The 12,133-nt window shown below is 52.5% G+C and overlaps 1 protein-coding gene across 1 annotated transcript; it reads right to left on the reverse strand.

Moving 5' to 3' along the window:
- Positions 1-227: 227 nt before the first annotated feature.
- Positions 228-11,823, reverse strand: LOC112963222 (tudor domain-containing protein 7-like; the record flags this gene model as incomplete). Its single annotated transcript, XM_026060085.1, has 5 exons — positions 11,799-11,823; positions 11,680-11,700; positions 8,507-8,728; positions 4,121-4,262; positions 228-441 (listed from the first exon to the last, which is right to left on the reverse strand). Coding segments are annotated over exons 3-5 (563 nt in total), but the record flags the coding sequence as incomplete, so codon positions are not given.
- Positions 11,824-12,133: the final 310 nt, after the last annotated feature.

The following is a 12,133-nucleotide window of genomic DNA, read 5'->3' on the forward strand; positions in this document are numbered from 1 at the left end:
GCAGGTTTCACTGACAAGCTAAAAGCAAGCAAAGCCCAAAGTCCTTCCCGCTCTCCCAAACCCCAATACAGCGCTTGTGCATAAGACTAGCAGCAGGAGTGTTGAACCTCTGCCACGTACACCTACCTGYTTCCTGAGCACTGCCACAACCCCCACCTCCTCACCCCATTAAAAGCCAGTTCTCTCCACCCCATGCCATTTTGTCTCTCTCACACACACACACTGACCTGTTTATCACAGTGACATGCCTCTGCATGGGAATTTCTTTAGATGGTCCACTTCCAGCGGCTGGGGGCAAGGCAGGCAGGGCACTCTCTGCAGTGGGTTTCACCACTCCATACGTCATGCCTCTGCCTCTTTGCAGGCGAGGGACAGGCCTCTTGCTGCCTTCTTCTGGGGTACTCATAAACTTGGGTTGCCGCAAAGTTCCTTTTGGCTTTCCTAAAGAGTTTGCAGATGTAGCCATGAGTAATGCTGTCCCACTTTCTTGACACAAAAGGTTCCTCCRCCCAACCCAAAGAGTCTTCAAGCACAGCACAGAGCTCGCTCTAGGGAATCCATACTTTTGCAAAAGAGATTCAGGAATGACACTTTCAGCCACAAGCTTTGATCTCTTTGCTACAGCCTGATGTCAACAACACCCAAGGACCAGCAAAACCACAATTCGTATCTCCATATGGCAACATGCAAGACATATGAGACCTGTGTCTCACTACAGTCATGAGAAACCATGCAGCTTGTAAGATACCAAAACAAGTCCTGGCTGATTACCCATCTTCCAGGCTGCACTTTACCACCACTGGCAGCACTGCCAGCAACCCAACAGCAGCAAGGTCTTTCAGACAGGTAGTGCATTCAGGTTAACTCCAYCTTCCTGAGACAGCTCCTGAACAACCGCCTCTGAGGGCTTCCTCTTTTTTGCCTCCTCCCAAACTCCCGCCACACAATAGGAACATARCACGCTATCCTTTAGGTCAGATTTTGCTAAACAAGTTTTTGGTCACTTCACTGTTTATCTGCTCCTTGTACCAGACCAACTAGAATATACTTCAGAGGAGTATTCCCATGCAATATAGTGAACAAGCACAGGTTTACAATCATTTTCATTAAACTAGGATATGAGTCACCAGTTCAGGTACTCAAACAAAGGGTGGACTGCTGGTACATCATTGGAAAACAAGAAAAAACAAAATCTTCAGTACAGAAAATATCAGAGAGACTCAAAGGGGTTGTAGTGAAATGTGTGCAGAACAAGGGCTCCTGAAGTTTAAAGCTTGATACACCAGTCGAAAGCTGGATGACAGGGCTGGATGTGTTCCTTTCAACAGCAGAGAAACTCACTACCTTACTGCAGAATTCACTGTTGCTCCAGACTCACAAGCAGCAGGGCCTTGCCTGGGAAAGGCAGAGTCACTTCCCTTCCTAACAAGGCAGCTCAGCTCCCAGCAAAGCAGCTGCTGAACTGCTGACTGATATCTGGGAAAGTAAGGCTGACCAGCACCAAGCTCGGACTACCTGGTAGCTCAGAGCAGTAACCAGTGGGGAAAGTGGCTGAGCTGTCCTTGTGGCAGGGCTGCAGACTCCAAACCAGCAGGAGTGGAAATCAGGAACTGTCATTCCTGCATAAGCTGTGTCCCACCATGCAGTCACAGCCCTATAGGTCATTTCAGACATCCAGGAGAAGACAGGGTCCATCTCTAAGATTTTCCTATGACTCTCAATCACTAATTCAAGTCTCAAATACCACTGCCCTCGTGGGCCAAGGCCAAAGTTCCTTAGGCAGGTTTGAGCCTCGGCAGACACAAAAAGTTCTGCTGCAGAAGAAAAAAGCACCTCTCTYCCTCCTAACAAGATATCCACCTGTGTGACAAGATGAGGGTGGGGGCAGGAAGATCCAGAAGAGGAAGCTATTAGCCAGGTTCATGAAAGAGAAAGCTTCTGCGCAGGCTCCCTCGCACCTGGAGAGGGTACCTCATGATGCCTCCTCCCACCCTACTGTCATCTGTCCAGAAGAGCTGCCAGCCTGGCAAGCCTCCACTCCTGCCTCCAGCAAGACACAGGCATTCACACTACCTAAACTAGGCTCCCAAGCCCGGACACCAAAAGCCTTCTGGCCCCAAGCAAGCAAGCCTTGACTCCACAGACCTCCCAGCAGGAAGACCAGCAGCAGCAGCGAACACTGGCAGAAGAAAGGGAAGAGCTCAAGGGGCACAGAGGAACTGCACAGCTGCTGGCCCTGGACAACATCACCACCTCGGCACCCATTGCAGCCGAGCAGGGAACCTTGCGGCCCCAGCAGACACCACGCCGTGCAACCAGGGGACTCCAAAGGCCCCCAGCCAGGAAGACACTTAGCCACCTCTCCAGAGAGAGACAAAGTTGCTAGTCCATCTCTGGCCTTTGCTACCCTACATGGCACCTGTCTCTCCTCAGATGGTGCAGAAGAGCCCCTCTCCCAGCTTCAAGACATGCAAGCACCTCCAAATCCTTCCACGCCAGGAGCTGCTCAAAATCAAAAGCGAAGCAATGGCACACATGCTCTCCAGCTTGCATAAAAGGTGGCAGCAGCAGCAATCACAAGGWCAGCCAGGGAGCCCACAGCTTCCCTTCAGTCAAAGCAGACAGCGCAGGTTGTCCCAGGACGCTCTTTGCATGTCCAGCGCTATTGCTTTCAGGGGCAACAAAACCAGCTGCAGCTCCTCTTCCCTCTCCCAAAAGCTACCTTGGCAGCCACAGCGTTTTCCCTGGCACACTTGGAAACGAAAAGGCAAGGAGGTCACTGCAGGAGCATCACCAGCCTCCCCAGCACATGCAGCTCTAGCTAGGACTGCAAGGAATCGTTGCTTGCCTTCCTCTGCCAGGCACTTCCCATATGCTGGTGCTGCCAGGGAGGAAGTGGGCACGGAGAGGCAGCAGGGCACAGGGCAGCCTGAGACAGGGTTGCATATGCACAGACATTTATTGGGGGAGGTCCGTTCCTGATGGCATACACCAACTAACAGTGAAAACAGTTCTGTGGAAAAACAGGGAGAGAAACAGAGACAGAGAAGAGAAGGGGAAAACTCCCCACCAGTCACCCTGCAGGAGCAGCCACAGTGCACCAGGAAAGCGCCRCCTCCTGCACTCTGCTGGGGCTCTCTCCAGTGCAACCACTGATGACAGTGAAGACGAAGATGATGATTTTCAACATGCCTTTTCCCAAGCACTACATCCTTGCACTGGGACCTCTTCCAATTCCCTRTGCAGCATCCCTCCTTGGGACACTATCAGCCCTGCTTGGACCATGCTAATCRGGTGGCAGCACTGCCTAGGGAGGTTCTGCGCACACGTATTCTTTGGTAGTCTTTCTCAAGTAGTTAAAGACTCCTACATGCTGTGTTGTGCACTGGCCTGGGTCTTCTCCAGCTGAAACCAACATCTACGAAACGCACCATGGGGAAGAGACCCAACTGTCAGGCCAGTGCTACTTGCTTCCCTGACACATCACCATAACACCAATATCAGGCTTTGCTGGTGCAAGGCCTGGACATGAACAGCAACAGAACAGCCCAGGAACATGAAGGAGGATTGTCCCAGAGGCTCTGGAAAAATACTGCCATGGCCACTCAGGTGAAAGGGTACCGAGCTGCAAAGAGCAGGCCCTAGGCACCAGCAATGCCAGGGCACAGCTGCATGTGCAACAGCAGCGAGAGCTGCTAAAACAGACAAGGTGAACACAGGAGGAGGATGGGGGGGGGGGTGCCCCTATCTCCCCAGGAGGGCAAGGCTCATCCCTGCCATCCACCAGTGTCCCTGCTCTTCCTCCTCTAAACACCCACAAACTCACAGCTACCCATCTCATCCAAATCTTAAATTCCACCCCCACCAAACGAAAGGGCAGCCACAAGAGAAGCCAGTTGTCATTTACAGCTCAGGTACACCCTTGAGAAGGGCTTCCTCACACACATTACYCTCTATGCACATCTACCCCTGACAGCAACACTCTGCCATAACAACTACTCTTAGCAGAACCACACAGTTGGGGGCAATCAGCGCCACTTGCTCAGAACAAAGACTTTCGCCACAGCAACTACACATCCATTTGATGCAGGCAGCCCTTGCACAGCTTGCTGGCTCTTACCTACTAACGTGACAGGAGCTGTGTTCTTCAGCCTCATCTGGCAGTTCACTTGTCGTCCCACTTTCCTCTTGGAACTCCTCTGCCGGGCTACCAGTTGAGCAATCCGCACTGTCTCGGTGCAAGCAACAGCATGGCAAGTGACCTGCTCAGGGCACCAAAGAGACAAGAGCAAACCGCCGCTGAGGTCCAACCTTCGCCACAGGCACAACCCGCACGCACAACACCATGCTCCCAAGCAAGCACAGGCACTGAAAACAGAGCTCAAGAGCAGGGGACAAAAGGACTCCCTCAAGAACTTTGTAGAYACCTCTGAAATTTAGCTGAGAGATGCTCAAGAAAAGAGAAAACAGCTTTTCTAACAGAAGAAGCAGGAGGAGGACAGAAGGAGAAAAAGCAATCACCAAACACAGAAAGCAAGTCATCGCTCAGCAGCAACACCCTGCTCAAGACCTCAGAAGCTCTCCTCAGAGTCTCAGCCAGAACCAAAAGCCCTATGGAAATACAGACATGGCAGGACACCRCTCAGAACAAGGCAACGCTCTTGACTTGCAACGGGGCACTCCAGCGCATCTTCCCTCCCTTCTTCTTCCTCCACCGCTCAGCCCCAGCACCTGCAGCTGCSTGGCTCAACTCACACTCCCAACACCTGCAGATGCTGGGGGTCTGTCTCAGATCCTTCAGAAGAAAGGCTCTTCCCATCTGAGGAGCTCCTGCTTAGAAATCACACAGCAAACCTGCTGCACAGTCACCCCCAACACAAAAAGCATACCCACCAGTGACAGAGCTTGGGCTGGCAACCTCTCCACACACAGCCTCACCAGCACAGTGCTTATATGCAAAGAGTCACACAAGAGCTGAGGCTAGAAGCAACCTCTGTACATCATCTAGTCCAACCCCTTCGYTAAACACAGGGTCAACCATAGCAGGTTGCTCAGGATATAGCCCAGTTGGTTTTGACTAGCTCCATGGATAGAGATTCCACAACTCCTCTGGGAAACCTGGTCCAGCGTTCCACCACCCTCACCAGAAACGGATTGCTTCCTCTCTTTAAATGCAGCCTCCTATAGTTTGGTTTGCACCCATGGCCTCTTGTCCTGTCACTGGGCATCACAGAAGAGGCTGGCTCCATCTTCTTCACTCCCAAACCACCATCAAGAATTTACTCACAGTGAGGAGATGCCCCCCCACAGCCTTCTCTTCTCCAGCATGAACAGTTCCAGCTCTCTCAGCATCTTCTCTGATGACAGATGCTCCAATCCCTTCCTCATCTTTGTGGCCCTTCCCAGACTCGCTCCGCTRTGCCCATGTCCTCCCCATACTGGCAAGCCCAGCACTAGACACAGCAATCCACACGTGGTCTCTCCAGTGATGAGCAGGGGGCAAGCATTACCTCCCCTCACCTCCTGCCTGTTCTCTCCCTAATCCCAGGGTGCCATTGGCATGCTTCACTGCAAGGGTGCACTGCTGCCTCAGGGTCAACTTGTTGCCCACCAGGACTTCCAGGGCCCTTTCGGCCACACTGCTCTCCAGCTGGTTGGCCCACAGCTTCTACACCTGATGCAAGGTGTGATTCCTCCCCAGGGGCACCACTGAGTATTTCCCTCTGAGGAACTCTACAAGGTTCCTCTCAGTCCATTTCCCCAGCCTCACAAGGTCCCTCTGAACGGCAGCATAATCACTGGGTGCATCAATCACTCTGCCTGGTTTTGTATCAGCTGCAAACTTGCAGAGGGGMCACTCTGTTCCACCCCCGAGGTGATTCATGAGAAGCTTAAACACTACTGCACCCAGCACTCACCCCGGGGGCACCACCCATCACTGGCCTGCACCTGGACTTTGTGCCACTAATCACAACCCTTGGAGCCCAGCAGATCAAACAGCTCTCAGTCCACCTCACTCTCCACTCATCTAGTCTCTACTTCATCAGTTTGTCAACGAGGTACTGTTGGGAGACAGTCTCAAAAGCCTTACTGAAGTCAAGAGAAACAACATCCATGGCTCTCCCATCAGCCAGTCAGCTCACTGCAGAAGCCTAGCAGTTGTTCACAYAGGATTTCCCTTTCATAAAGCCAGGCTCACAACCCCCAGTCACCTTCTTGTCCTTCACCTGTTTGGAAACGGTTTCCAGGAGGATTTACTCCATCAACTTCACAGCGATCAAGGTGATGCTGACTTGCCTGTACTTCCCTAGGTCCTCCTTCTTGCCCCTCTTGAAGACAGCAGTGGCATTTGCTTCCCTCCACTCCTTGGCAACAGCCCCCATCACCACGACCTTCCAAGGATAAAGGAGGGTCACCTCGCAGGGCCATCAGCATCGGCCAGCTCCCTCAGCACTCCTGGGTGCATCCCATCAGGATCCACGGACTTAGGTAGGTCCCATTTTGTTTAGTGTTCCCTAACCTGACCCTCCTCCACCGAGGAGGCAAGTCTACCTTATCCTGCACCTTCCCACTGGTTTCAGAGACCTGGGATTGCTGAAGACTAGCCTTTCCAAGAAACACTGAGGCAAGGGAGACAGGCAGTACCTCAGCCTTCTGCAGGTCTGTTATGACTGCACAGCCATTCCCATTCAGCAGTGGCCCCATGTTTTCCCTAGCCTTCCTTTGCCTGCTGATACACCTGCGGCAGCTTTTCTTGTTGCCCTTCACATCCCTCACCACATTCAACTTCATGGGCATGCTGGCTTTCCTAACCCCATCTCCCCATGTCTACACAGTGGCTCTGCAGTCCCCCAGTCACTTGTCCCTTCCTCCACCTACACTGGTATCAGGCCCAGCACAGCACCCCCCTTTGCCCACTCTTCAGGCACCTCAGTCAAGAAGTTACCATCAATGCAGTCCAGGAACCTCCTGCCTTGCTTCTGCCCTACTGTCTTGTCCCTCCAGCAGATACCCGGGTGGCTCAAGTCCCCTGTGACAACCAGGGCTTGCAGCGGGACACTTCCCGCAGTTGTCTGAAGGAAGCCTCAGCTACTACTACTCCCTGAGCAGGCAGACTCTAGCAGACACCCACAAAAACATCACCCGACATACTTATAATCCTCACCCATAACCTCTCCACTGACTCATCGTCCGTCTCCAGGAAGAGCTCCACGCAGTCCCCCTGCTCTCTCACATAAAGGGCAACTCCCCCGCCTTGCCTGACCGGCCTCTCCTTCCAGAACAGCCTGTAGCCATCAACGGCAGCACTCCAGTTGCGTGGGCTATGCCGCCACATATCCACGATCCCAATGAGATCCTAACTCAGCAACTGCACGCAGACCTCTAATTCCTCTTGTTTGTTTTCCAAGCTGCGTGCGCTAGCATACAGGCACGGCAGAGAGGCACCCAGCTGGGCTGATTTCCCAGAAGGGCTAGGAGAGCTTTCCCACAGTTCTGCCTAGCTGGCACTTCCCTGTCTAAAGGGAATACGCCTGTGAGGCGTCCCCTGCAGCCCTCTTCACTTAACAACATGCTCCCTGCTGTTGCCACACACCTCGCTTGCCAAACTGCTCCTCCACTACCTCGCAGCATGGGTTCCTCTCCCTCTCCAGTCAGCCCCAGCTTCAAGAGCCACACATGCCCTGCAGGGCACACATCGCACCACAGGATGTGACCAACAAGGCTCTCAAGGCAAAAAGAGGATTCCTTTCCCTTTGCATCCTGAAAGGCCCAACTTAGACAACAAGGGCTACTTGAAAGAGCAACCATCAGGACACACTCAACAGCACCAGCACAAACCTTTTCCAGAGCAATCTGCATTCACACTACTGATGCGGCTGCAGCCCACACAGGCTTGGAGCAAGCAAGCAAAGTCCCCACTCACAAGCTTGCTTACCTGCTGCAAAAGGCCAAGCCTGTGAAGTTGCAGCAATGCAGCACAGGAACCCCTTGCTTGGAAGCAAGCCCCAAGCATGCGTCGGCACACTGCTAGGCAAAAGCGTCCACCACGCTCCCCTTGCGGCCAAAGAAAAGAAGCCTAAGCCCACCCTGAAGACACAGTCAAGACACACTCACAAGGCTTCACCTTCTGTCAGTTCCCAGGACAAACCCTGCAATATCCCCACAGAGGGAGAAAAGCTGAGACAGGTAACACAGCTCCACTGTCACACAAACTGCTCTTTCCAACCAGGCATTCTCTTTCGGGGACAATGCCTTCCAACAATCCACTCTTTCCAAATGCCACGCTCCACTCTGCCGGCAGGAAAGCAATGGGTGCTTGGGCTACACCCCCGCTCCCTGCATTAGGGCCTCACACACACACAACAGCACCACTTCACAAAAACCCATGGCACAGGCAGAGTAAAGGGGACAAACCTTGCACACTTCACAAACACAAAAGCTTTCGTGCTGAAGCCACTACTCCTTCCAGCCTGCCACACTTGCCTTGAGGCTCACACCTTCTTACCTCTCCCACTTTATTCTCTTCAATTCGGACCACTCCTGGGATGCTCTCCAAGTAGCTTTCCAGTGTGCGATGCCCTAGGTGCTGGAAGGGAATCCAGTCACCAGTCAGCGACTTGTATTCGCCCTGAAGCTGTGCCAAGGGTACACCATTTTTATGGGAGTGAAGAACAGCTCGCAGCATTTTTGCAACAAGGTCGGCCTCCAGCATCTTCACCTACACCCCCTGCACCCCAAAACAAGAGAAAGAAGTATTTTTACACACACAGACAAACAGCGCCTGCTTTAATACCCGGCCTGCCTACCCAAACCAGCAAGGAACCCACTGCTCGGTGACTCACCTTTTTCCACACTCAGCAGCACTGGCAAGCACCTCACCAGGCACCAAGACCCATTCGCTCCACCACCACAACTACCCTCTCCCCTCGCACGCTCCCACCATGCAGCAAACACCCTCCGGCAAGGCAGCTCAGCCCTCAAGGGAAGCTCTCTTGCAGTACCACATGCCAACAGCTCTGCACCTCAGCTCCAGGAGCCAAGCTCACACCACAGCTTACCCCGCAGTGCCCAGCCTCCACACTCGGCTCTTCACAGAGCAAACCCAGCAGAGCCTAACCCTGCTTACTGAGCGCCGGGATCCTCACGCAGCAGCAGAACAAACAAACCAAAGCCCAGAAAATTCAGCCTCACTGTTCGGCCCTAATCCTGGCCAGAGAAACAAACACCACAGCAAAGCTGTTCAAAGGTTCGCCCAGGCCACTGCTTCAGCTGACAGCAACTCTCACATTGCATCAGGACGTGCCAAAGTTCTGCCTTACCTAGTAGCAAGAACTTTCTCCCTGCACAGCTGGGTAGTTTACCAACCTGTTCAAATCAGGTTTTAAAAATAACTACACATCTCCTACCCATGGGAACTTACAGGCTTGGGCATGCTGGGGGTTTAATGAAGCTCTTTGGTTAAGCCAGCTCCAGGTGTAAAATACCAAAGAGGTTCAAAGGTAGGTGCTACAGGCCAGACAAAGTCAGTCCATGCTGCTCTCTGAAGAAGCAGTCCAAAGATCTCCCTGTAAGAACACACTCAACACTGACTCAGTGTTGATCAAGCTCTCCCGCTCCTGAGCACCAGTCCATATCTGCCCACAGATAAAGGTCGAAGCAGCCGTCTTCCTTGGACCCCATCTTCCCACCAAGCAGAACACACACCAAAGACACTYGTCCCAGTGCTGCTCCCAAAGGCCAAAAGCACCTCACAGAGCAGCAGCACGCAGCACCAACACTCACACCAGCCACCAGACCCTCCCAGGCTGGAAGGGTCCTATGTCTGCAGACTGCTACTTGTGCCTCTCAAGGCAGCTCAAAACTAAACCACAGGCAATCGGTTTTAGCAAGACCAGCAGCTTGGCAGAAGAGGCAGGACTAAGTCAGTCCTTCTCCCGCAAATTCTACAGCAGCTTCTGCAGCGCACTCACTTTACAGACATGCAGCAGTTTAGCAACCTGGKCATGTCTGCAGGGACATAGACAGAATGGTATTTATATAGGCATGGACAAATACACATACCTACACACATACCTACATACAGCACTGTCTGATACAGGGGTTTTCATGGGCACAGTTCAGCAAGCTGCTATACGCAAGCTCTTTGGCCCAAAAGGTCTCAGAAATTTCAGCATAATGACTTCTACAACAAAGCTCAACCTGCGTTTCCAGGGATGGCATTTTTCCACTCCAATCCATCACCCAAAGTCTCACTGTCAGCTTGGAAACTCCCACACCACTCTGGGAAGACCCACAGCTCTGCATTAACACAGCACGGGAACAGAAACGGATTCATCTCCTCTAACCCAGCACTTCCTGCTCTCACAGAGCAAATGAGTTTCATTTACTGATCCTGGAACAACCTCTACCACACCCACTTCTACAAGACTGCCAGTTTAACTCCAGGTCACAGACTTACAGAAAGATGGGAAGTCATTAAACACATGCATTGGCACACACACACACATGCAGTGGGCAATACAGAGCAATCACGCTGGGCACTACCATCTTTCTCCTTGCATTGTTTCAGAGACCTAGTCCTTGGAGAAGAAGGCTTGAGAGGACACCCTCCAAAGAGGGAGAGAGGGTAGCGCTCACCCACCAAAAAGAAAGAAAAACACACACTCAAAGTTTGTATTTCTTTGGACGTACCCAGTGATGTGAGGAAGCCACGCATTAAGACAAGTCTCCACTTGATATTAAAGCTACCGACTGAAAAAAAGAATCCATGGGTATACTAAAAATGTAGCTTGGTCTGCAGGTGTGTTCCAAGACTAATATTTTCAAGAGAAATTTCAAAAAAAAAAAAAAGCGAGAATTGTTGTTGCGGCCTTTTTCTCTACTTTCTTATTTAAGTAATAAACCCAAATTCTTAATCAAGAATCTGACTTCATTATTAAGGTTCTTCTTAAGAGTCTTACAAGTCCATTTATCTGAAATAGCTGAATTGAACTTATGACGATAACATTCGTTTAAGAGAAATTAACACAGTATCTATTATAGCTGGGCAAAAAGAGTGGCAAGGAAGAAAATTCACAATAATATGGGAAGTCAGATTGAAAGGCTGACTCAAAAGAGGAAATTTCAATAAAAAAAAAAAAACACGAGTGGGGGGGGCTGTTCAGGAAAAACATCAAAGCAAAGTAACAGAGTTAAAACAGCATAACATTATTATACACCCTAACCCTATACATCCTATCCTTATATATAACATCCTAAATTATACTATAAAGAACAGTCATGAGGATTAACTCACTTCATTAAAGAAGACAACAGGCACTAGGATATAAAGGTTAAAGCCGTAATGCAGTCTTCGGCTTATGGCAAAGACTGTCATTCCTACAGCTAAGGATACTTTAGGCGACCTGTAGTGCCAGGAATGCTTAAAACAAGGAATACACCGAAGCATTAGCGGAAAGCCATACAGCTCGGGCTGGCCTGCAAAGTTTCCTAACGTTATTTCCGCGCTCGAACGCCGCAAGGCACGGGCAGGCAGGGCTTTCGCAGCGCGCCTCGCTGCCCCCAGCAGGGAGGACGCTTCACCAGGAGGAAACCCCTCGAGCACAGACGCATCATTCAAACCAGTCCTCGCCAGCGTCCCGACTGAAACTTTTCTCAGTACTCTTAACCCAGACTTACTCGTTCTCCACTGTCTCCGTGCTTCAGACAGACAAACAGAAAGAGGACGAGAGGACGGTTTTCCTTCGGAGGGAGATCCCCGCTAAGAGCCACCCCTCCGAAAGCTCACGGGCACGAACCTCGGGGACCCGAGCCTCCTCCGACAGGCACAGACCCGCCGAGCGGGGGGCTCTCTCTCGCCGCAGCCTCCCGCTGACAGGCACCGGCGGCCCCGGGCCAGGGAGGGCTCTCGCCGCGGGGCGCCCGCCGTGCCCTCGCCGCCGCCGCCGCCACCTCCCTCCTCCAGCCGGCGGCTTCACGCCCCGCCGCCGCCGCCGCCGCCGCCGCCTCCCCGCGGGAGTCGCGGCAGGTGCCCGCTCCCCTCGCGCCGCCCCGCCCCGCCCCGCCCAACCGTCGCGCGCGCGCCCCCAACAGCCGCGGCCCCCGCGCTYGCTCGTTCGCGCGCGCGCCCGGG

The sequence above is a fragment of the Apteryx rowi genome, unplaced genomic scaffold (assembly GCF_003343035.1).
Source record: "Apteryx rowi isolate R43461 unplaced genomic scaffold, aptRow1 scaffold_1643, whole genome shotgun sequence".
Classification (NCBI taxonomy): domain Eukaryota; kingdom Metazoa; phylum Chordata; class Aves; order Apterygiformes; family Apterygidae; genus Apteryx; species Apteryx rowi.